At 38.0% G+C, this 25,840-nt stretch overlaps 1 protein-coding gene across 2 annotated transcripts in view; it reads left to right on the top strand.

Annotated features, from left to right (window-relative positions):
• Positions 1 to 6,028: 6,028 nt before the first annotated feature.
• STK3 (serine/threonine kinase 3) overlaps positions 6,029 to 25,840 on the top strand; it is a 339,874-nt gene continuing 320,062 nt past the window's right edge. For both annotated transcript variants that reach the window (XM_061171351.1, XM_061171352.1), the window contains exon 1: positions 6,029 to 6,225. In XM_061171351.1, the coding sequence (XP_061027334.1) occupies positions 6,200 to 6,225 (26 nt within the window). In that variant the 5' untranslated portion in view covers positions 6,029 to 6,199. The remainder of the gene's footprint in view (positions 6,226 to 25,840) is intronic.

The raw sequence follows: 25,840 nt of genomic DNA, 5'->3' as shown, positions 1-25,840 counted from the left end.
GAAGAGATAATCCATCTTTGTCAGTGGTGCTTTATTAGCAAGGTACCCTTAAGACCATTTTTTCTAATACCTTTGATTAGTTGTTTCAAAAGAGATTATAAAAACCATGGTTATCTTAACCTCTTTCTCAGTGAACACTGAAATTGAAACCATAGCTTAAACGCTTGAGGGAAATTAGCCATGTAAAAGTATTCCATGGGTAATTTTTGTAAAATAATTACTTCATTAAGCAAAAAATTACCTCTTGTAAGAGAATCACTTCCTTTGGAAAGAAATTCAAAAGACAGAGCCAGGTAAAACTTTTAATGGGAAAACCCTGTAGTTTCAGGGTAGGGGCCAAACCTCGTTGTCTATGCCTGGCAACTTAATAAGTAAATGTTGATTGAAAGAATGTTTGATAGGGACAAAAATATTGAAGTCTGAATATTCACAATCTTTCTCCTTCCTGCTTCTCTGGCCCCCTTATGGGAAGGATCCTTCATTTCTTGTCTCCCAGGACTATATTGTGTTGACCGAGATAAGAAGAGCTAGAAGAGCTACGGAATTGAAGAGAAGGAAGTCAAACTATTCTCTGCAGGAAAGGGCTTGAAGTACCAGCAAAATGAGGGAGAGGAAGGGTGAGTGAGTATAAGAGAGAACAAGGGAGGAGCGATTTGGATAGCTCTCATGAAAATTTAAGGGAGAAAGATGGGTAAAGAAGATTTTTAGGAAGCTGTGCTTTGTTAATGTGCCATATGAGTCCTTCCTCAGCATGTCCGTGAGACTGTTCCTGAAAATCTATATCTTTCCAAGCTTTGTGAAGTTGGATTTAAGTTCAGTTTGAATCTATCACATGACTGCCTTAAGGGTGGCTCGATTTTATTCCAACTTCTCTGTAAGTCTTATTGTCCAGTTTTCCAACAGCATTAACTGCTGTCGCCACTGCATATCTGTGTAGGAGTAGTCTTCTAGCTTTCCTGGCCTAGAAGTAAGTAAACAATTTTCTTTCTGCTTAATTTAATCAGGACAAATTAGAAATTATTCAGAGACCATAAGTAGGAATAAAAAGAAATTTAAAGAAACAAAAATATAAAAACAGAAATTATGAAAGCATAGCATTGATTAGTTTATTGAGAATAAGTTCCTTATATTAATTTAACTAAAGGTCGACCATGGAAAGGCTTTAGGTCGTGGAGTTTACCAGGTTCTTAGTATTGATTTCTTTCTTTTCCTTCACTCTGTCCCCAGGTTTAGTGTCTTAATCAATCATTGCTGTGTTTTGAGAGATCTTTAGCTTGTTCTGGAACTTATATCTGTATATAACAGAAAATGATTTTCTCCTTCTAAGTGACGTATAAGGAGGGGGGGTTTTGTAAAATGGAAGGCATTTTCGTTTTGCTGAGCTCCAGCCCATATCAATTTGAACTACACAGTTTTCTGAATGACAGAAATTACTGATAGTTTATTACGTACAGACTTGAGCCATTATTTTACTCATATGAATATATTCTATATTTTCTAGAATATATATATTCTAGAAAATATATATTCTATATTCTATATTTTCTATTCTCTATATTCTATATTTTCAACCAAACCATATTCTTAGAGCACAAGGACCATATCTTCAAAATATATCTTTTCCCCCATAAGTCCTAGTTATTGTGTAGATAATTATGCATTGAACTGAAAATGAAATCAGTCTTATTAATCATTTTCTGAGTTTACAGTGAGGCCTGAGATTCTTTGCTATTATCCTCTGTATTAGTCAAGGTCCAATCTGATACAGAAACCACAAGAGACAGAGAGCACATGGTTATTTGAATAGAGAAAGTTTAATGGAAAGAATTATTAACTATAACAGGGGATTGGAGTAACAAGGGATTGGCTAAGAAGCAAAGAGAACTCTAAAGAATATAGGAATAGCAGTAATCAGTAGCAGTACTTTTCTGGGGCTGAGATGGAGCACCCAAAGAAGAGGCCACCCCCCACCCCAGGTTGAGATGCAAACCTTGTTGGAGAGAGCACAGCTATGTCTCACTGAATGAAGGAGTTGCTGTGGTGCCATGCTAGTGGAACTTGCCAAAAATCTGCCCTCTGGAACTTTCTGAAAATCTTAGGTTGCTGGGGAAAGCTATTCACGGTGAGGTGTCTCACTGGAGGCACTCTGCAGCCAAAGTGGCCAAAGGAGGGCGAAGTTATGGTGGGGAGGGAAACACTTGGCCACTGTGTGCTGTTGCCTGCATGCACTACCGGAACCCAGGGAAGCAGCCCCTGGGACAGAGCCAATGGAACACACAACAACCAGGAAGGAAAACTCTTTTCTTTTGTAATGTCTCTCCACAGTCCTTTAGTGACAAAGCTTGATTTGTCTTACCACCTGATAAAGAAAAATATTTAATGGACCTAGCTCCATTTTAATAGAGCAGGCAATGAAGGATGAATTTGGAACTGAGAGGAAATAAAATGACAAAAGGTACACTTACTTTCACTTAACATGGAGTTTATAAATTATCTGTGTCTCTTAAAGTTCTTGATGTTTTCTTTGTGTGGAAATCTATTCACTGATTCAGCAAACATTTATTCAGTGACTGTCACGTTCTAGGTACTTAGTTTTAGCAGACATTGTAGTCTGTTGCCTAATAAAAATTCCTCCATTCTTTGTTAGTATAGAATCTCAGTTTTTGTTCTTCTCTCATGCTTCTCCTTGCCATAAGCTTCTGGGAAGGCTGGTCCCAGCCTCAGCTCCAAGCCCACCCCCATGGGGTGAATTGCAGTTAGTCTATACAGGTTTTCATGACACCATTTTCTTTCTCACAGATAAGTCTGTGACATACTTCTGGCCAACAGGATATGAAGGAGAGTCTGTAGAAGGGCTTTTAGAATAGGCTTTTCCACCATCTTAAAAAGTGGTATTCAGAAAGAAATAACCTTCTGTTGATGGACATTGTCCTGTCTCCATGTAGTGCCTGAACTGTGACAGCCATCATTTGAGGGGAGGGAAATAGCCCAAGGAGACCCTGCAGTGCACAGTAGGGCAGGAAATAGAAGGAAATCAAAGAATTAATCAAACCTAGAAAGACCATCTCTAGGCTTCTTGTTTTAAAAGTCATTTTGAGTTGTTTCTTATAGTTAACTGACATGCTAGACTTTTGATATGACAAATATGAATAAGATACTGTTCTTATTGGGGAATAAGTGAAACAAATAAATGAAATAAAAATTTAAGATTGCTATGATAAAAGAGGATAGTGGTTGAATTCAAATGCAACATGCTAGTTCCAGGCTAACTATAAAATTAAGTTAGAAAAGAGAAAACACATCAAGAGAAAGTGCTTTGTAAAGCTGCCTCTTGAAAGGAAACACTTCCCTGCAAAGTTACATAATGTAATATATCTGGGAGAGCTTTCTCTTTGTCCCAAACTCTTCCAGGTGAGAAAGTTTAACAGTTGTTAATTAGTATTATTTTTCCAATAAATAGAAACTTGAGAAAAAAGAGTAATACCAACTTGTAGTTTCAATAAACAGCAGCAACTAGTATAGCAAGGAAAAAATTTTTTTTAAATTTTAATATTTTTCTACCTATAAAACATGGCAGTGTATATATTCAGTGACAAGGAATGCACTTTTGTTATTCAGAGGAACTGGGTCCCAAATTGAAGCTTTCTCTCCTATTTCTCTTAGAGCACTCAGTTGGGAATTGTGGTGAGCTCTTCACTAGTATAATTAAAGTGCATACTTGATTTTGATTCTAACTGGAACGGTTGGAAGCAGAAACAGATTATGCTGCTTTCACAGTTAAGTGAAGCTGAGTGACCCTTATCTAAATCTTAGATTTTCCTACAGCTTTCATCTGTTCATGAATGCTGCTGCCTCTCATTTGCAGGTTGAATGATGATTTCTATTCTTTCCGTCTTGGAATCTTCAGGCTGGCTTTCCACAAATTAAAACAGAGACTTGAGACAATTTTTTTTTTCCTGAGTAATTCAGGAGAAAAACAATTCCTTTTATTCAGTAACACAGAACACGCCAGGCACACTGGCCTCAGGCCTTAGAACTTACTGTTCCTTTGGCCTGACAGTTTTCTTCCTATAGCAATCTGCATGGCTCTCCCCGTACTTCCTCCTAAGTCACCCTTCTCATTAAGGCCTTCCCCGGCCACCCTTTCTAAATTTCATCCCTTGTCTCCACTTTATATTCCCTTTCCCCATTTTATTTTTCTTCCTGACCAGTTTTCAGTACCTAACATTATTGATTAGTTACTTGTTTGTCTTATTATGTTTCCCTAACTAGAATGTAAACCCTATGAGGGCAGGAATTTTTTGTCTATTTTCTTTACTGATGAATCCCCAGCACCGAGAACAGTGCCTGCATACGTAAGTGCTCAGTAAATATATATTGACTGACTTACAGTGGGATAAGGAATGGCTTTGGAGTTACAAAGGCATGAGTTAGAATGCAGATTTTCTGTTTGGCCTAGGGTAATTCCCTCCACCCATCTGAACCTCAGTTTCTTCACCTAAAGCAGGAATAACTACCTAACAAGGCAGTTTTAAGGGTTTAATGAGATAATGTAGGCCAAGTGTCTGATCCCATTGGGGTCATACAACAATTGTTAGCCCTCTCCCTTTCAAACTGAGGGGAGACCGCAGAGATTTATTTTCTGATATTATTCCTCCTCCTTCCACAAGCCTTCTTTATGGGTGTCTCAGTTAGGGTTCCAGTAGGAAACCCTTTTGAAGGTACACTCAAATTAGGGTCATATGAGGAGGGTTGAGGTCTAGGGGAATGTAGAGAATAGAGGAGGAATCTGGGAATTGCAGAGCTGTTACCACCCGTAGGCCCAAAGGTACTAGCAGTGTTGGGGATGAGGACAGAGTGAGGGATAGAATGAAATAATTTCAAAGGTTCTTCCTAGCTTTGACAGCTTAATGATTGTCTTGTTACTTCTGAACTGTTATTCTGTGGATCTTTAATAAATGCAAATAAGTATAAATTCTGCTCTTGTTCACAGAATTTGACTTCAGGTTTCAACAATGAATGGTCTTAACAAATTTAAAATAACTAAGTTTGGGGGAGAAGATAATGGTTTGAAAATAAATCATGTAAGTTTATTACATAGCAAAACTTAAAATAATGCAAAAAGACTGTTAATAGACAAGTGTAATTTGGATTAATAATTACAATATTCTATTCATATTCTTTGCTCGAATCTTCAAAAAACTCTATGATACTACATCTTGACAATTTCTGACAAAAACAAGCAAAGTCATTACATCGCAGCTGTGTATGGTCATAAGAGAGATATTTATAGATGAAATTTAAGGTTAAACAGTACACACACAATATGGATACAAGGAGGGGTCTAATTACCATGGGGTAAGGGCCTTGGGGACAGGTTGGGGGGAGGTGTGGCAAGAGGGAAGGAAACAAACCTTTCTTGAGTGCTTTTCCATGCACCATAATTTGTGATAGTTTTGCCAGGTTACCCAGTTGAACAGCTGGTAAGGCCACAGCTCACTGAATCTAGTGCATGAGAGATGTCACTGCAGTAATTAGACCTAATTATTGTGAGGAGTTTGTCCACAATCAAAATCAAACAAGAATTTCCAGAAGTATCCCTATTACTGGGGGAATGGCTGGGGGAAAACATAACCAATAATTATAATGAGAACTAGAGAGGGGAGCGTGGGCAGTTAGCAGTACTTCAAACGGCTGCTCAAGATGTTTGGGAGGTATCCTTGGGAAATCCAGAGAAATGAGTCAAATCAGACTGGGGCAAAAGCAATGAAGGCAAGTGAGGAGCGGCAGCTTTGGGCCACTTCAAAGCAACGTGCCCCAGGCCAGCAGAGAGATGCTCTGGGTCCTGATTAGGCCTCACCCTCTCGCCCTTCCCGTCCCAGCTCCTTTTTTCCCCTCCCTGCACTAGGGCCGGCCCCTCCCTCCGCCCTCGGCTCCGCCCACCAGTCCCTCTCCAGCGCATGGCTCCGCCCACCCTTCCCCGCCCGCAGCCGGCGGCCGGCGGCCGAGGGGCGGGGCGGGCCGGGAGGCGCCGCACTCGCCAGCGGGCGGGGGATCCGCTGCGGAGTTACGGGGAAGTTGGTCTGAGTTCCTGGAGTTTCCTTCTGTGGTTCCCCGGGCTCGGCCGGCCGGTGCCCCGGCTCTTTGCCCGCTCCGACCTTCGCCGCCCACCTGGTACCTCCTTCTGCCCCCGGCCGCCATGGAGCAGCCGCCGGCGCCCAAGAGGTAACGAACGCGGGGCGTGGGGAGAAGGAGGGGGGCGGGGGCGGGGGCGGCTAGGCCCGTGGGGGACCGAGACCCCCCTCCCCCGACTGCCGGGCCCTGAGCCGGGCGCGCCGGGGGTCGCAAGGCGGGTCCGAGTGCCGGGCCGCGTCTGTCCGTGGGGCGAGGGGGACCGAGGGGTGGCCGAGCCTCGCTTCTCCCGCGGCCCGCCGGGCCTGGCGCGGGTGGAGAGTCGGTGGGCAGCGCTGGGCGCCCCGCGGCCGGACTCCTGGGGTGGGCGGAGTTTTCCCTCGTGGCAAGTTCACGAACTGGGAGACGTAAAACTAGGAAATTATTGGGCTGCTTACAACCATGTAGGCTTTCCTGTCAAATGTTTTCCATCATATTGCCTTTTTTCTTTTTGAGAAAGCGGGTTGTTTATTTACAGTTCAAGGAATTAAATATTAATAGCTACACAGCCTGTAAAACTTATTGTGGATATGCTGCACTGACAGGTGTTCCTCTCCCCTTCCTCCGCAAGTTCAAAAGTATTTATGGATGCAAGACAGTAGGAATCTTAAATTAGAACCCCTCCGCCATATAGTTTTTTTTTTTTTTTTTTTGGTTTGGTTTTCTTTTAGCATGTAAAAATAGTGATGCTTTGGTATTTACTATTAGTTTATACTTATTCTTTGTTATATTGGAAGTGTACGAGTACACAGTAGATACTTTGGAACTGGTATTTGAAATGATCGTGTGAAGCTGAATCAAGGCTGTCCATTGATATAAATTCGTAATGTGCATTTTCCCCTTAAGAATGAATCAATCAACTGATGCTGGATAAAACATTTAACTTCAGTCTCTCATTTTTAATTTATAAAATAAGGGTACTAATCTCTCTCCCATAGTGCTGTTGTGAAGAGTAAAGAGTGTTTTGATACTTAGAGATCTTTAGATGAAAGGTGGTATATTCAAGAACATGTAATAATTGAAAAGATAGGAACTTTGTGAGCTGTTGTGAATTGTGTGACTAGACATGTGAGCCTTGAGGTCTGGGAACCATCTGTTCAGGTGAAAAAGGGGGGTTGTGGAGGAGTTTCCAAAAGACACCTGCTGTCAGAGCCCTTGATAGATTCTTTTCTGACATTTTAAAAATCCCAATTCTAATATTGATTTGGCACCCAGTTTTAATACTATAGAAGAAAACTGGAATCAGTATTTCCCCCATCTTGTTTTGGAAGGACTGTAAGGGACACCTCCAAGATAGTACCATAAGGCCAAGTTGAATAACTGAATTGAAGTAGAAATTCTCTGTATTGATTAGCTCTACTCTGAGTTATCAGAGTTTCACTATAGAGGTAAGAGAACCCCTGCCTTGCAGGGACATTAAGAGAACCTGGAGGGGTTGGGGGAGGGGTGGGTGGTATATATCACCGTTCCATGGTGACTTATACTTTCAAAGTGGTGGATGCACATTTAAGAGAGTTATTTTTAGCTCTCTTCAGAGAGACATGTTCATCCAGGAAGGCATTTCTAAAGAGCAAAAGATACGTGACAATCCCATATATTTGAGTATCTCTTAAAATTGTTTTCATAGCATTTTCTTTTTCATAATATCATTTAATCCTTATAGCAACCCTGCTGAGTGGGTTGGATTACAGACGTTAATCCTGTTTTTATAGATGAGGTCACTAGGGGGGTTTGCCACATGGATGGCTACGACAGAGATAACTGGCAGTGAATTTTTGTGTTGCCCCTCTTAATCATTACCCTCTAATAATGAAATATAGCTACCATTTTTTGAGGTCTTACTATTTGCCAGGAATTTTATATATACATTCTTTTACTTTATTGTCTCAAGAAATAGGAATCCTGGCTCTGCAATTTACTATGCAAGTTCTAAATTTAATTTCTTAATCTGTAAAATGTGTTTTGGAGTAAATGAGGTCAGATGTAAAGCACTTAGCACAGTGCTTCATGGTATGTTCAATAATGTTAGTTGTTAGTTTATATTTTCCACGTTAAATGAAGCTTGGAGAGATTAAATAACTTGGTCAGGTGGAGGAGGTGCCAGAACCCTGGGTCTGATTGGCTGCAAGGGCTGTGCACCCGCTCATTGTGTACAGTGATGCCTCTTTTTGAAACTATGCTTGCTTTCTTAGCATTCCATGGTCACCTCTTTCTGTAATCTTCTTCTGTCCCCTTTGTTCTGTTTCTAATCTGTGTAAGAAGGCCACTTTGCTTTTCTGCTGTGAGTAGCTCCTCCTTAGGGCCCATACATTTTTACATGGTCACACATATGTTGCTGATGCTCAAGTCTGTATGACCAATAGCTGCTTCTCAGTTAGTATTTTTGTTTTTTCTTCGTGTAGAGCCATTCTTTCATTATCCTATTTAGTTTGTCATTAGATCCTATCAAATTTTCCATCAAAAAGTCTGTGGATTCATTTTTCCCCCCCCTTTCGTTCCCAATACTACTATCTCATTCCAGGGTTTTAAGACCCTCACAGTTGATTTATAGCAGTGCCTTCCAATTGGGCATTATGGTCCAGTGATTATCAAAAAATTTTAACAGCAGAAACATTTTAACAGCAGAAGGGCTCTCTTTGGAGTAGGGGCAGGGCGCCAGAACCTAGTTCCCAGAGCCTTACCTCCTTCTATTCCCCTTTTGGTGTCCTACAGAACCTCCTAATGATCCATAGAACACTGCTTTAGTTCATCCTGCACATGGCTTCTGATTTTTTTGCTAAAACATCACTTCAGTCATGCTACTCCTTTTTTTTTGGATTGATTTTTTTTTAGTTGACTTAGTACCCAAGGTGCCCATCACTTGATCTCAACCTTAACCCCCAGCCTTTTGTTACTTATCCAAGCTGAATCTGTCCTTCCAAAGTTTCCCTGTTGTTCTTTATTTAGGTTATAGGCTGTGGGTACTCTCAGCTTTGCCTTTGTTCATGCTTTTCCTTTAGAAAATTTGTGGTTTTTTTTGCTAGTAATCTATGTTTTATTCAAGGCCTGTTTCATGAAGTATCTTATTTGAGTACTTCCTAGCCTAAGATATTTCTTTTTATTCCTAATATGATATCCATTTGAGTATCCATCTTCAAATTGTTCTTTTTTTAATTACAAAATTTTAGACAACCAAAAGATAATGGGGACAAATTTAGTAAATACTTACATATCACTACCCAGCTTAAAATATTCCCAATATAGTTGAAGCCCCCTAAGTATATCTCTTCTCAATTGCATTCCCTCCCCATCCCCCAAAGGGTTGTCACTGTTCTGAATTGGGTATGTGTCATTCCCATACATGTCTTTATACTTTTAGCCTGTTGTTCATATATATCTGACATAGCATTAGACCTGGGTGTTAGGCCCAGCTTTGTCACTGACTTTGAAATTTGCTTCTTTGGGTATCATTCTTCTCCTCTGGGAGTTGGAGATTCCAGTGTGCAACCAGATCTGAGAATCTAGTGATTAGATGATCTGTAAGGTCCCTCTTATCCTCGCATTATTGATTTGGTGTCCTCAACAAGGCTCGTGTTAAACATAGGCAGTAGATGTGGTCAGCTGTGTCACTAACTTCAGGATCAGAATGGCTTTTAGATTCCCCAGATTTCCTTAATTGTTTGTCACAGAGGTCTTCAGAAACCCTTATTAAAATGAAGTCCTTCTGGGAAGGGAAATCCATTAAATGGTTATTAATTATTAGCATTTTGGTACTTTGAGTTTATCAGATTTCTTTGTAGGGGAACTAATCGATGATAGCAAAAATGACCACAGAATAGGTAAGTTTTGGTAGGTAGAAAGGGAAGTGACCAAACATGGGGTCTTCTCCAAGTAGGACATTCATAGAAGGGGAGGTGGTTCTCTGTGATAGACAGGTGGGCAGCATGAGAGCTCTGGCTGCTGGAGGGAGAGTAGTTATATACAGTACTAGTCAAAGCGAGGATAGAAAATCATTGTTCGAGAGAGATATTTTACCAGATAGGCTTTGTTCCCGTTAGGTTATAGGATTAATTGTTGTTTAAAATTTATTAATAGAGGTTTACTTAGAGGACAAGTTGGTTTGGAACAGTGAAAACGCTGGAAGGATAATAAGATAATAAATAATAATAATATAATAATAAATATGCTACTGAAGCATATTTACTCTCAAGATAAGGAGAGTTCTTTTTAAATTTTATTTATTTATTTTTTAAACTTTTAATTTTATATTGGAGTATAGTCAGTTAACAATGTTGTGATAGTTTCAGGTGCACGGCAAAGCGACTCAGCCATACATATACATGTATCCAGTCTCCTCCAAACTCCCCTCCCATCCAAGCTGCCACGTAACATTGAGCAGAGTTCCCTGTACTCTACAGTAGGTCCTTGTTGGTTATCCATTTTAAATATAGCAGTGTGTACATGTCGATCCCATACTCCCTGACTATCCCTTCCTCCCATCCTTCCCCCCTGGTAACCATAAGTTCGTTCTCTAAGTCTGTGAGTCTGTTTCTGTTTTGTAAATAAGTTCATTTGTATCATTTCTTTTTAGACTCCGCATATAAGGGGTATCATATGATATTTCTCTTTCTCTCTGACTTACTTCACTCAGTATGACAATCTCTAGGTCCATCCATGTTGCTGCAAATGGCATTATTGCATTCTTTTTAATGGTTGAGTAATATTCCATTGTATATATGTACCACATCTTCTTTATACATTCCTCTGTTGATGGACATTTAGGTTGCTTCTATGTCTTGACTATTGTAAACAGTGCTGTAATGAACTTTGGGGTGCATGTATCCTTTTGGACCATGTTTTTCTCCAGATATATTCCCAGGAGTGGGATTGCAGGGCCATATGGTAGCGATATTTTTAGCTTTTTGGTTTTTTTAAAAAAATTATTTAATGACAAACCCACAGCCAACATTGTCCTCAATGGTGAAAAACTGAAACCATTTCCACTAAGATCAGGAACAAGACAAGGTTGCCCACTCTCACCACTATTATTCAACATAGTTTTGGAAGTGTTAGCCACAGCAATCAGAGAAGAAAAAGAAATAAAAGGAATCCAAATCGGAAAAGAAGAAGTAAAGCTGTCACTGTTTGCAGATGACATGATACTATACATAGAGAATCCAAAAGATGCTACCAGAAAACTACTAGAGCTAATCAATGAATTTGGTAAAGTAGCAGGATACAAAATTAATGCACAGAAATCTCTTGCATTCCTGTATACTAATGATGAAAAATCTGAAAGTGAAATTAAGAAAACACTCCCGTTTACCATTGCAACAAAAAGAATAAAATATCTAGGAATAAACCTACCTAAGGAGACAAAAGACCTGTATGCAGAAAATTATAGGACACTGATGAAAGAAATTAAAGATGATACAAATAGATGGAGAGATATACCATGTTCTTGGATTGGAAGAATCAACATTGTGAAAATGACTCTGCTACCCAAAGCAATCTACAGATTCAATGCAATCCCTATCAAACTACCACTGGCATTTTTCACAGAACTAGAACAAAAAATTTCACAGTTTGTATGGAAACACAAAAGACCCCGAATAGCCAAAGCAATCTTGAGAACGAAAAATGGAGCTGGAGGAATCAGGCTCCCTGACTTCAGACTATATTACAAAGCTACAGTAATCAAGACAGTTTGGTACTGGCAAAAAAGCAGAAATATAGATCAATGGAACGGGATAGAAAGCCCAGAGATAAGCCCACGCACATATGGTCACCTTATCTTTGAAAAAGGAGGCAAGCATATACAGTGGAGAAAAGACAGCCTCTTCAATAAGTGGTGCTGGGAAAATTGGACAGGTACATGTAAAAGTATGAAATTAGAACACTCCCTGACACCATACACAAAAATAAACTCAAAATGGATTGAAGACCTAAGTGTAAGGCCAGACACTATCAAACTCTTAGAGGAAAACATAGGCAGAACACTCTATGACATAAATCACAGCAAGATCCTTTTTGACCCAGCTCCTAGAGAAATGGCAATAAAAACACAAATAAACAAATGGGACCTAATGAAACTTCAAAGCTTTTGCACAGCAAAGGAAACCATAAACAAGACCAAAAGACAACCCTCAGAATGGGAGAAAATATTTGCAAATGAAGCAACTGACAAAGGATTAATCTCCAAGATTTACAAGCAGCTCATGCAGCTCAATAACAAAAAAACAAACAACCCAATCCAAAAATGGGCAGAAGACCTAAATAGACATTTCTCCAAAGAAGATATACAGATTGCCAACAGACACATGAAAGAATGCTCAACATCATTAATCATTAGAGAAATGCAAATCAAAACTACAATGAGGTATCATCTCACACTGGTCAGAATGGCCATCATCAAAAAATCTACAAACAATAAATGCTGGAGAGGGTGTGGAGAAAAGGGAACACTCTTGCACTGTTGGTGGGAATGTAAATTGATACAGCCACGATGGAGAACAGTATGGAGGTTCCTTAAAAAACTAAAAATAGAACTACCATACGACCCAGCAATCCCACTACTGGGCATATACCCTGAGAAAACCATAATTCAGAAAGAGTCATGTACCAAAATATTCATTGCTGCTCTATTTACAATAGCCAGGACATGGAAGCAACCTAGGTGTCCATCATCGGATGAATGGATAAAGAAGATGTGGCACATATATACAATGGAATATTACTCAGCCATAAAAAGAAATGAAATGGAGGTGTTTGTAATGAGGTGGATGGAGTTAGAGTCTGTCATACAGAGTGAAGTAAGTCAGAAAGACAAAAAGAAATACAGTATGCTAACACATATATATGGAATCTAAGGGAAAAAAAAAGGTCATGAAGAACCTAGTGGCAAGATGGGAATAAAGACACAGACCTACTAGAGAATGGACTTGAGGATATGGGGAGGGGGAGGGGTGAGATGTGACAGGGTGAGAGAGTGTCATGGACATATATACACTACCAAATGTAAAATAGATAGCTAGTGGGAAGCAGCCGCATAGCACAGGGAGATCAGCTCGGTGCTTTGTGACCACCTAGAGGGGTGGGATAGGGAGGTTGGGAGGGAGGGAGATGCAAGAGGGAAGAGATATGGGAACATATGTATATGTATAACTGATTCACTTTGTTATAAAGCAGAAGCTAACACACTATTGTAAAGCAATTATACTTCAATAAAGATGTTTAAAAAAAAATTATTTAATTAATTATTTTTGGCTGCATTGGGTCTTCGTTGCTGCTCGCAGGCTTTCTCTAGTTGCGGCGAGTGGGGGCTGCTTTTTGTTGCGGTGCGCGTGCTTCTCATTGCAGTGGCTTCTCTTGTTGTGGAGCACGGGCCCTAGAGGGCACAGGCTCAGTAGTTGTGGCTTGCGGGCTCTAGAGTGCAGGCTCAGTAGTTGTGACACACGGGCTTAGTTGCTCCGTGGCATGTGGGATCTTCCCGGACCAGGGCTTGAACCCATGTCCCCTGCATTGGCAGGCGGATTCTTAACCACTGTGCCACCACGGAAGCCCTGTTTTTAGTTTCTGAAGGAACTCCCATACTGTTCTCCATAGTGGCTGTACCAATTTACATTCCCACCAACAGTGTAGGAGGGTTCCTTTGAGAGTTCTATGATTTAAGCTATAGTTGGATTCTGTGGCAGTTTTTTTTTTAATAGTGTAAACAGGTGGTTAGTTTGGAGAAAGTGAAGTTAAGATTGAAGTCAACATGTTAGGATTACAAAGTGCATTCACACAAATGAAGAGTGAAGGTAAGAAAACAATCATTTTATAAGGGAAAGTGTTGCTATGAATGAATGGATTATCAGTCAAAAGATAGATTATGGAATGAAAAATCCAAGGTAAAGTGACAAAGATATAGAAGGGTAAAATAGAAGGTATTCGTATGTTCCTCAGAATGAAGAGCCCACATCAGCCTGTAGCATCAGTGGCTCTGACCTTAGGCTGGAAATTAGGAACAGAGGTAAAAAGACAACAGGAACTCTCAGGAATTCAGTTGGGTGGGACAAAGCAACAAACCAGGTAAGTAGATAATAGGGTGTCAGGAAAATCATGAAGATATTGCAGTGAGAAAATAGTGGGCTTCATTTTATGTCTGTATGCCTAATTCAGTGTCCTTGGAATGTTAGAAAGTAAAATCCTTGTGTGTTTATTATCGGAGAGATTCACTAAGTGGAGAACTCCAGTTGACTTTGAGAAGATGAATTCTTAGAACTCTTAAACAAAAGCAGTGGCCTCAGGGGGTTGGCCCTGGGGGAAGCTTCCAACTTCAGTGGCAGGAAAATGGAGGAGGTGTTCTAAGTAATCCCGTGAGAGAAGAATCCAGCAAACTGGAGTATCTCTTTGCATTAATGACTTGGTCCCTAAAGCATATCTGTCCTCCCTTTGGCTTTTCTTGGTTAATTTGGGGTGGCACCAACTCCATTAGAATTGATTTAGGCCCTGTAGATGGGAACAATCAACTGGCTCTTCCTTCCTAGAGAGCGGGAGTATGACAGCATCTGGAGCAGTTCCTGGTGAGCAGACTTCAGTTGTACATTAAGACAGGAGATAAACTCAGTTTTTAGTCAACTCTAGGCAATGATTAACTTATCCATTGTTCTTTAAGGGGCTGAGATATAACATGTATTGGTACAGAAGAATTTGTTAGAAACATAAAGAAAAAGGTAAATGTGTGTTAAACACAGCTAGGTTGAAGTTTGTTTTTCTGAAATAATCCCAGAAAATTCCAGTGGTCATTCCAGAGATGTGTATTAGTAAAGCTTTAAAAATAATGGGTTTAAATTGAGCACTTCTTGTTTGGTTATAAGGGAGGAAAAGTGCTTAGAATTTAGTTTTTCTAGTTTCAAGGAAGTCTCTGTAGAACTAGGGGTACTGTCACTTCAGGCCATCATATATTATGGCTTTCATTGTCTCTCTTTTTTTTTTAAATATTGATGAGACCCAAAAACAGAAGTTTCATGGAATGAACTACGTGTGATGTTCTCTGGTACTTTTCTATTTTCTGTTCTGTTCTAGTTCATTGAAAAATTGCTGGTCATGACCCACCAAGTTATTTTCATGACCTACTAATCAGCTGCGACCTGCAGTTTGAAAAACATTGTTGGTGTATGTAGTTGTGACAGTGAGGAAACGGATTTCATTTCCAGCACCATTCCTGATGATGGCATTGCCAAAGGAATCCGGAGTGGTATAATTGTAACAAGCTATACATACAATAGAGATATTCTTTTAAGATTCTAAAAGGGGAAGAGGGGAAGGGGAGAGAGGAAACCATTATTTAAAAACTACTGTATTTTGAGCACTTTATATATGTCCCAATTAAGGTATGGGAAAATGGAAAATGATTTTCCATGGTGTCTGACAGAGTTTATAAAGGGAAATATAATACGTGAAGGTTTCTTTGAGGCAAAGGCTCTTTTGCTTTCTGGTGTAGAATGACCCTGTGCACTGGAAATATCCCACTGTAATTACGATGACCTCAACTTCTGACTCCCTACCAGCTCCACCCTCTCTATCTACCAGAGGTCATTAGATTTTTTCTTCTAAAGTGAAAATTGATACTATCTGATAAGAAATTTTCTTTTTTATTTGTCCCAAGCCGCTTTTTTGTTGTGATTTTATTTGAGTTGCCTCATATGTTAGGGTTACTCTAAGTTCAAGAAGTTTTTTAGCTCATATTGTAGAACAAAGATTCTGTATTTGAAATGTCTTATTACAATTGTTTTTTCTACATAGAGTCTCAAGTTGAATAAATGAAAGTAACAAATATGTAAATAGACATGTATAAAAATTAAAAATAAGTCCATTGCTTGCATGCCATGAAATTAAGATGCAGATTACCTTGAACTTCTTAATAGTACATCAAAGGATATATCTTTAAAAATGACTTTGTAGCAAAATGAGAATTAACAGGAAGCTCTTAGCATTAATGATAATTAATATAGGTGTACATGTGGTAGTACTATATGTGGGTTCTGAATTAGTCTATAGATTTCATATAGTACCAGACATCTTAGTAAAGAGGTAAAATAGAGTAAATTTTTCAGATATGTTGATACAAATATTAGTATCTTGATACACTTATAAAATTGGGGAAATCGTTGAGCGTATGTGATTCTAAGGATGAGTAGTTTCTGTCATGTATTGAAAATATAGAATGTTATTCTCTATCTAGATCATCTTTTCTTTTTTTTTTTGCCTTAGCAATTGCTTTCTATATCCCTACTTTTTAAAAAAATTGACGTATAGTTAATTTACAATATTATGTTAATTTCGAGTGTACAGCAAAGTGATTCAGTTATACATACACACACATATATATTCTTTTTCATATTCTTTTCCATTATAGGTTATTACAAGATATTGAGTATAGTTCTCTGTGCTGTGCAGTAGGTCCTTGTTGTCTACCTATTTTATATACAGTAGTGTGTATATATTAATCCCAAACTCCTAATTTATGCCCCCCCACCCCGCTATCCCCTTTGGTAACCTTAAGTTTGTTTTCTGTGTGAGTCCACTTCTGTTTTGTAAATAAGTTCATTTGTATCATTTCTTTAGATTCCACATATAAGTGATATCATATGATATTTGTCTTCACCTGACTTACTTCACTTAATACAATAATTTCTAGATCCATCCATGTTGCTAAAAATGGCATTATTTCATTCTTTTTATGGCTGAGTAATAATCCATTGTGTGTATGTATACTACATCTTCTTTATCCATTCATCTGTCGGACTTTTAGGTTGCAGATCATTTTTTCATTTTTAGAATTTTTGGTTTTCTGAAATCATGGGACCTAGAGTTCTATAATTGGAAAGGAATGCAAATTAAAATTATTTTTGAAATTTAGGTGAACTTTTTACATATTTGAAGCAAGCATAAATTAAAGAGAAATAGGCAGTTAATTTCCTTGACTCTTTCTCTCTGGAGCCGCATTATTTTTCCCGTTTGCTGGGTTACCCCATTCTCCTGTTTCTAAAAACTGACTTTTTTTACTCATTGATTATTGCTCATGGCAGCAATTGACTGTCATCCTTGAGTTCATTAATTTGCTCATTTATTCATATATTCAGCAATTGTTAACTACCTTTCAAATGTCAGATGCTGGGTACGTTGTTGAATGAAACAGATGAAATCTTTGCCCTCATAGAACATACACTCTAGTTGGAGCTTGAGCTACGAAGGATAGAAGTAGTATGTATTGATAGAGAAAAATGGTGGAACCTGCTTCCTAAGAAGGTACTTAAGCTGTGAACATGAGGTTGAGAAGTATTCCGTGTGAGTAGCCGGAAAGAGTATTCCAGGCAGAGGGAAAAGCTGTGAGAAGGCCTGGAGGTGGGAAAGAGTTTAGTGTGTGGGAGGAGTTGAAATAAGGCCACCGTGGCTGGGTTGTAGAATGGGAGAAAGTGGTTGGAGATGAGGTCAGAGAGATGGGCAGGGATTCAATGATTCAGGCCATGGAAAGGAATTTGGATTTAAGTCAGTATAGTGGGCTGTCATTAAAGAGTTTTAAGTGGAATTTTAAGCAGTTTATGCTTTTAAAAGATCATTCTTGTTGCTTTGGGTAGAATAAATTGTAGAGGGTTAGGAATAAAAGCAGGGAAACAAGTGAGGAGGCTGCTGCACTTGGTTAGAGGTGGTGAAATCAGTGGAGATGGAGAGAAGTGGACAGGTTTCAGTTATGTTTTGGAGTTAGAAATGAGAGACTTACTGATAAATTAGATTTGGGGAATGAGGAAGAAGGAATCAATTCTGGCTCCTAGGTTTTGGGTTTGAGCAGTTTGCGGGATGGGGAAAGGCTGGGAGAGGAACAGGTTAGGTATCTATAATCTCTTTCTTAGAATTCCAGATTCCCAGGAATGTGAATCTATTCTGCCCAAAATGTGATATTAGGTGGTTCCCTTAGAAGTGGAAGTGGGTAGGGAGGAAATGATGGGCACTGACTTCCTTTTTCAACCTCTTGTTTTCACCTCATTAGACTAGAGAATGGGAAACAGATTAAGCCTTTGTTAGGTGTTGAATTGTTTGGGTGACCTGTTATTTAAGAAAAATCTTTTTGTTGCAAAATAAAACATCAGTAAAAAACAAATGTGTGGTTTGATGAATTACTGTAAGTCAGACAGTAATTTATAATCTTTATAATCACCAATCAGGTTAAGAAATAGAATTTTGCCACCCTCTCAGGAAGCCCCTTCTGAGTGCTCCATCCCAATCACAGCCACCTCTTTCCATATGTAACCATTATCCTGACTTCTATAGTAATAACTTAAATGCACATTGCTAGACACTGTAGGTTAGTCTTGCCAATTAAAAAATAGTATTTATATGAGTTGTTGTTTTTAATCTTTAGGTTGGTCCTCCATCTTTTTTCTTTTCCTTTTCCTGTTGAAGACCCAGGCTGTTTGAATTGTAGTTTCCCACAGCCTGGATTTTGCTGATTGCTTGCTCAAAGCGCAGTTCAGCATGTTCCTTTGTCTTCCATGTTTCCTGCAAATGGGCAGCTGGATCCAGAGACTGGATCAGGCTCAAGTCAGTCCCTTAGGCATTATTATAGGTGGTGTTTGGCAAGACTATATGAGTCAATGTCTGGTTGCTTCTCTTTTTTGTGATGTTAGCAGCTGTTGATGGTTAATGCTTATTTCTGTTAATTTGTTGGGTGTTGCAAAATGGTGAAGTTCTAAATACACCATTTTGTTTTCATTTATTGGTTGGAATGGTTTTATAAAGAGTCACTTTCTCATCCTCTGTTTGGTTACCCAGTGGTATAGTTTGTAAAGGAAAGACGGGATAAATGCTTGATTCTTTCCCTTTATTTACCCGTTTTTAAGATAATGAATCAGTTCCCTGTTTTCCTCCAAAGGGTACCAATTATTATTATTTTTTTCTCTTTTTTAAAATGCCATTATGAGCTGATGGATGTAAACGTATTTGATGGGTTTAATCTATTGCAGTTACTTTTGCTGAGGCTCAAAGTGTCCCATCTTTGATCAGTGGGAATCCCTTCAGGAGACAACATGACCTGAGCGGTCTTTGACAGCTTCTTTACTCCCTGCTGTGATAAGAAATTAGGGCTCATCTTGACCATCTTCTGTCCCAGATCTGGAATCAGCCTTTTCCAGTAAGCCCTACTTTTAGTGAGAGATGGTATTTCAAGACCTCAACCTGGGCACTAATATGATGTTATTTTAAAATAGCGTTTTATTTACAGATAGGAAAACTGACTCATTCTTTCAAACTGTGGGCTAGTCTATCAAAAAATGTGATGGCACTGGCAGTTTTGCACTTCTTTCCCTGGATAATATCTCTACCATACATTTATGCTTCTAAGTTTGAGTCAGAAATTGGACATGTATAGACAAATTCTGTGGTAGAGACTATTTAGAGTGGACTTTTAGTTTTGTGTTCTCCCTATCTTATACTGGTCACCATTTGACCCACTGTTATCCTAATAACCAGCCTCACTTCTTTCTCACCTCTAAATGTTTCAGGTGACCTAGTTTCTTCTTTTCTTAAATGAAAAAGAGAAAATAAAAGAATCCAAGACAGATAACACTACTAGTGATCTGATCAGATTTCAGGCCTTACTTTTAAGGTAGACCTTTTAGCTTGCCTTGTCTTGCATACGTAAAAGTATATCTGTACAAACAAACAAAATTCAAGGGCATCTTGAGGCTGCTTTATAAATCCAGCCCTGACTGATGAATTGAAAATGAAGCACATCCAAGATATTAAATGCCATATGTTACTCCCTTTTAGTTTTGATATTAGCCCCTCTTGTTAAGTTTTATTGTGCTTTTGAATAAGTAAAAGGAGATATTTTTCTCAGTGACATAGTTGGTAAATTACACTTGCCACTGTGTCGTATAACTTTAGAAAGAATTAGTTTTGGTATAATTATTGTATTAAAAGACATTAGGTTGCACTTATAAGTTGATATGTGAATTAGTCTGTCAGTGCAGTCAAATAGCAGCCAGTAAACATTTTCCAATGATAATATCTATTCAAACATTTTTAATAATTAGTGAAATCTGGATCATAGAGCGAGATTGGAGAGAAACGATTGCTCTGAATAAAATTTATAGTTTATTTAATTCCTAAGAATTATGAAAAACAAAGATGAAATTAAGCAATGGAATTTCATAAAAATTCCAGTGGAAATTAAAAATATATGTACTAATTAACTCTTGAGAAGAAAGTATTTTGATAATTTTCTTTTCCTGGTACATTGAGTTTTCCTTCAATGCACTTGAGTCTCATTGTATACTTCCCAGGTCTTTTTTTCTTTTTTTTTCTAATAGAAGAGAATTCAAGTACCCGGCCAAGATAAGAAAATGGGATCACCCCACTCCTTTATATACAGACTTTCAGCACTTGATTAGTCAGCTTTAATTAATATTCATAAAACAGTCATGTGATGTGAAACAGTCTCCCAAAATAGTGATATGGTGATAACTTTAAAGATATTCAGCGTCATTGGGAAGTGCGGTGTACCACATAATGGATTTTCCAAATAAGTGAAGTCAACCACTTCAAGCATTATACTCTGAAAATATTTTAAAAGCACTTTTAAAACAACCACCTTTGATGGAAATTCATTTCAGAGGGAGGACACTTGACCCAGTCTTCTGAGACTGATCATTTGCTTTCTTGATTACTTAATATTAATTTAAAATGAATTTTAGTTTATAAAAAGCCATTAAAAAGTTAATGGAACTGTTCATAGTTTTAGTTTATAGAAATAGTCAAGTGTGCTATTTTGGTGTGTTAGAAGCTTTGTTGCTGTATGTAGCTGGGTTTTTTCCCCCTAAATCTAGTCTTGTGTTTTACTGTCACCCGTCGTTTCTCATTGCTATGCTCCTCTCTAAACTGCTGCTTATCTTAGAAATAATGATCTGACCTAACAGTAGCTCTCCCTTTCCCAAAGTAAAGTACATGCTCTTTGTATCAATTTTTGCTTACCAAAGACCTTTTTCTCTTCTGGGTTCATAGTACATCTTGAAATCATCTTTTGACTAAGAACATTATTGTGCAGTGAAGGAGAGAAAAATTATTTAAACTTTGCTAAATTTCTAAAATTTAATATGAAAATAACCAATTTTTTGCATCAAAAAAGAACAGGATTTTACCCTAAAAATCCCACAAAATTCCCAAGTTAAAACAAATTTCTGTCATTTTGGAGCATTACTTAGATTTTGAGGACTCATGGTATTACCAAACTGAACTGGTGTTTCAGAGGTGTATTTGTATTCCTGTACAAATACAGTAACATTATATTTGTAGTAGTTTATTTTTAATTTCTGTGGGTGAAGTATTTAAGTTATTTATCTTTCATATAATGATTGAATTTTTTTCTATTAGACACGGCTGGAATTTTAAAATTTTATTTTTATTTCTTAAAAAAACCCAAACAGGTGAAAATAATCCCAGTTTACAAAAAGCAAAAATTATTTTCACAAAGCACCAAAATCATGAACTATTTCACAGTCTTTTCCCCTTAATTTATTTACAAAGAACCTCAGGAAAATACTGAGAAGTGGCTTCCCATGTGCTGTTGCTGGGTACGTAATCAAACTGCGCAGAGAAATCAAGCAAAATAGCGTCCATCTCTGAAAACAGCTGAAAGCAGCCACTGTCTCCACAGGCTGCCCCACACTTCTATTCATGAAAGCCTGTAAAAATTATGCAGAAGTCAGAGTACAGAACTCACTGAATGATACAGATGTTAATATTGTTAGAGTTTAAACTTTCCTTGAAGTTACACTTTTATTAATGTGGTTATACCTTTAATGTATTAATGTTTGGGGTTATTGCAATTAATTCTAGTATTGTTCTAGGGATAGAGTGAGGAGTTGAGAGTGTATAGAGACTAAATCCTCATATTTTATTTTCCAAATTTGAGATGTAGGGAAATAAATGAGGAAGAAGACATATGAGTAAATCCAGTTTTTAAGTGTAGGTAGTCTCTTTAGCACAAATCATAGTGGATTTTTTTATACAGTAGGTTCATGAGTAGACCTTGCAAGTTTCATGTAGACGTCTCCTCTTTTATTTTTAATCAGTTAGTTAAAGATTCTATTCCCTTTTTAAGTTCTCAAATCTAGGTATGGTTGTTGAGTATTTAAAAATCTTTACAATGAACTGGATTAAAAGTTATGAGATAGGTCTGTCTCTTTCTTATACAATTATTTTTAACTTTTATTTTAGTAGGATGTGAATATGTTGGAGCTTTTTCAGATGTGCTGTTTTACACTGTCTATATTTTCTGGATTTGTGTTTTTTGAAAAATGAGTTATTAAGAAAGTAAATGCATTAACATGTCTTTAGGGCTGGGGAGTATATCTCAGTGTTGTTAACTTCATATAGATTTGTTACAAGAAATTAAAAGGAATCATGTCACTTTCCAGTTGAGGCTAAGTGAAAAAATTCTTGGGAAACAAGTATGAAAGACTCCAAGGGTGAAGGAAGGAGAAAAATCTCAACTTTTTCTTTAAAGCTCTTTGCCAGGAAATTATAATTTTAGAGTACTTTTGGGCAGAGAGCCAAACCTGAGAGGAAATGGTTTGATAGAGTTGAAAAACAAGACTTTCATTTAATTATAAAAAGTCTTCTATCCATTGTAGAGCATCTGTTTTCTGAGTTGGATTTCAGCTCATTCTAGTGCCACTAATTAACTAAACCCTCATAAATCTTCATAGTTTTTTAAAGTAAATATACTATGAGATCATCAAATTATATCTATCATACTATTAAAAAAGTGATAATTACTAGGGAAACAAGAGCCAGAACTTTAGAGTCAGGTAGACCATGGTTCTAACCTTAGCTTTGCCATTTCCTGCAATGCAATGGTAGGTAAGTTACTTAACTTTTCTAAGTCTCGGTATACTCACTTATAAAATGGAGGTGATAATAGTACTTTCTCTTTGGGTTTTGTGAGGATTAAATGAAATCTGTAAAAATTAAGGAGAAGTCAGAGTATGGAACTCACTGAATGATACAAATGTTAATGTTGTCAAGAATTTGAACTTTCCTTAAGTTATACTTTTATTAATGTAGTTATACTTTTAATCACTGTATTAATTGTTTGGGATTATTGAAATTAAATGTAGTGTTTATCTGGGGATGGGAGTGAGGAGTTATAAGTGTATAGAGACTAAATCCTCATATTTTATCTTCAAAATTTAAGGTGTAGGGAAACAGATGATTGTAAATAAGTGATTGGTAAAGCATTTATCTCTGAAGAGTCTCCAGAGTGTTTCAAAAATGTGTCTGGCATTGTTGACATCTTTTGAAGAAACACGCAACTTTCTGGGGGATAAAGAACAGTTTGCACTTGGATACATATATTCTAGTTGAGTTAAAAAAAATCAGTTTTATTACTTCAGAGCTAAACATCTACTAAATATTTACAAAATGTTTGGCCTTTAAAAGGCAAAAGGGAGCAGAAAAAGAATGACCCCTGAATTTCATTAGTTGGAGGTAAAGTATACTTTCTGTGGTTGAAGTAGAAAAGATATTTGATTTTGTGGATTTAAGATTGGATTCCTCATTGTGTAATTTAGAAAATGTTCCATTATTTCAAGCTAACTTTGAGACTTTTAAATTTTACATTTGGCTGTGCTGTGAGGCTTGCAGGATCTTAGTTGCCTGACCAGGGATTGAACCGGGGCAGTGAAAGCGCTGAGTCCTTACCACTGGACTGCCAGGGAATTCCCGTCTTTGAGACTTGTTGACATTGTTTAATAATGGAATATTGAAGCACTAAAGAATGAAAACCTTTCATGTATTTTAAAGATGTGTGACTTTTCTAACAGTATTCAAGATGAAATTGCTAGGTTTGAAGACCAGAACTTAATTTTAAAGGAGATATTGTATGTAACATCAAGCATAGTGCTTAGCACATAGCACTGATAACAGTATAACTGTTAATAACAGTTATGACATTAAGTAGCTACTATTAGTAGTAATAAGGCTACCAATAATGTCATCACTAAAATATAGAGAAATTTGCCAGAAGAGAAAAAGACATTGAAAATTACAGAGCTGAAATGAGGTAGAAGGTGCTCTAAGAAGGTGGAATCTCTGTTCCCTCAGAGCTAGAAGTTTTTTCTCTTTTGCTGGATTTGCTCTCTGGCCAGGTCCTCTTCTTCATGATTAGTTTCCTAAGAGATCTAGAGAGCATTCTAATTATTCTTGACTAGGGAGCCAGATCTAGCAGTGTAGAAAGCCTTCCTTTGTGTTTCTATTTAAACGTCTTTGGCCAAAACAACCCAAATAAAAATGGGCAAATACTTGAATAGATATTTCTCCAAAGAAGATATAAAAATGGATAATAAGCACATGAGAAGATGTTGAACATCACTAATCATTAAGGAAATGCAAATCAGAACCACAATGAGATACCACTTCATACTCTTTAGGATGGCTATTATAGAAAAACAAACAAACCAGGAAATAATAGGATGTGTCTAGGATGTGTAGCAGTTGGAACCCTTGTACATTGCTTGTGGGAATGTAAAATAGTTTAGTCACTGTGGAAAACAGTATGGCGTTTCCTCAAAAAAATTAAACACACAATTACCATATGGTTCAGCAATTCCACTTCTAGGTAGATACCTGAAAGAATTGAAAGCAAGGACTCGGGGACTTCCCTGGTGGCGCAGTGGTTAAGAATCCACCTGCCAATGCAGGGGACGTGGGTTTGAGCCCTGGTCCGGGAGGATCCCACATGCCGCGGAACAGCCGAGCCTGTGCGCCACAACTACTGAGCCTGCGCTCTGGGGCCCGCGAGCCAAACTGCTGAGCCCACGTGCTACAACTGCTGAAGCCCGTGTGCCTAGAGCCCGTGCTCCGCAATGAGAGAAGCCACCACAGTGAGAGGCCCGGGTGCTGCAGCAAGGAGTGGCCCCCCGCTCGCTGCAACTGGAGAGAGCCTGCGCGCTGCAAGGAAGACCCAACGCGGCCAAAAAAAAAAAAAAAAGGTTAAAAAAAAAAAGAAAAGGTGGAAGCAACCCAGATGTCCTCTAATGGATGAATGGATAAGCAAAATGTGGTATATACATACTAGAATATTATTTAACCTTAAAAAGGAATGAAATTGTGATACATGGTACAACATGGATGAATCTTGAAAACATTCTAAGTGAAAGAAGCCAGACATAAAGGGACACATACATATTCTATGATTCCACTTAATTGAAGTACTTAGAAGGGTCAAATTCGTAGAGACAGAAAGTAGAATGGTGGTTGCCAGGGACTGGGGGAATGGGGAAGTGGGAAGTGTTAAGAGTTTAGTTTGGGATGATGAAAAGTTCTGGAGATGGGTTGCCGTGATGGTACTTAATGCCACTTAATTGTACACTTGAAGATAGTTAAAATAGTAAATTTTATGTACATTTTATAATAATTAAAAAAAAAAACCTTTAGCCAATCATAAGGAGCTTCCTCCTGTTATTTAGGTCCTTTAAGACCATAAGGAAGAGAGGTATACAGATTGTCTTCAGTAATAGAATTTTATTATGAGGATACTCAGGAAATGTGCGTGGGGTAACATGGGAAGGTGCCTAGTCAGCTGCTCATTCCCTCTGAGCTTCAGCGTCTCTAAATATGGGATGTGGAATAGGCTCCATTAATAAGG

This window comes from Eubalaena glacialis, chromosome 17 (assembly GCF_028564815.1).
Source record: "Eubalaena glacialis isolate mEubGla1 chromosome 17, mEubGla1.1.hap2.+ XY, whole genome shotgun sequence".
Lineage (NCBI taxonomy): Eukaryota > Metazoa > Chordata > Mammalia > Artiodactyla > Balaenidae > Eubalaena > Eubalaena glacialis.
The sequence above is the reverse complement of the archived record's forward strand: the minus strand, read 5'-3'. Positions and strand labels throughout refer to the sequence as shown.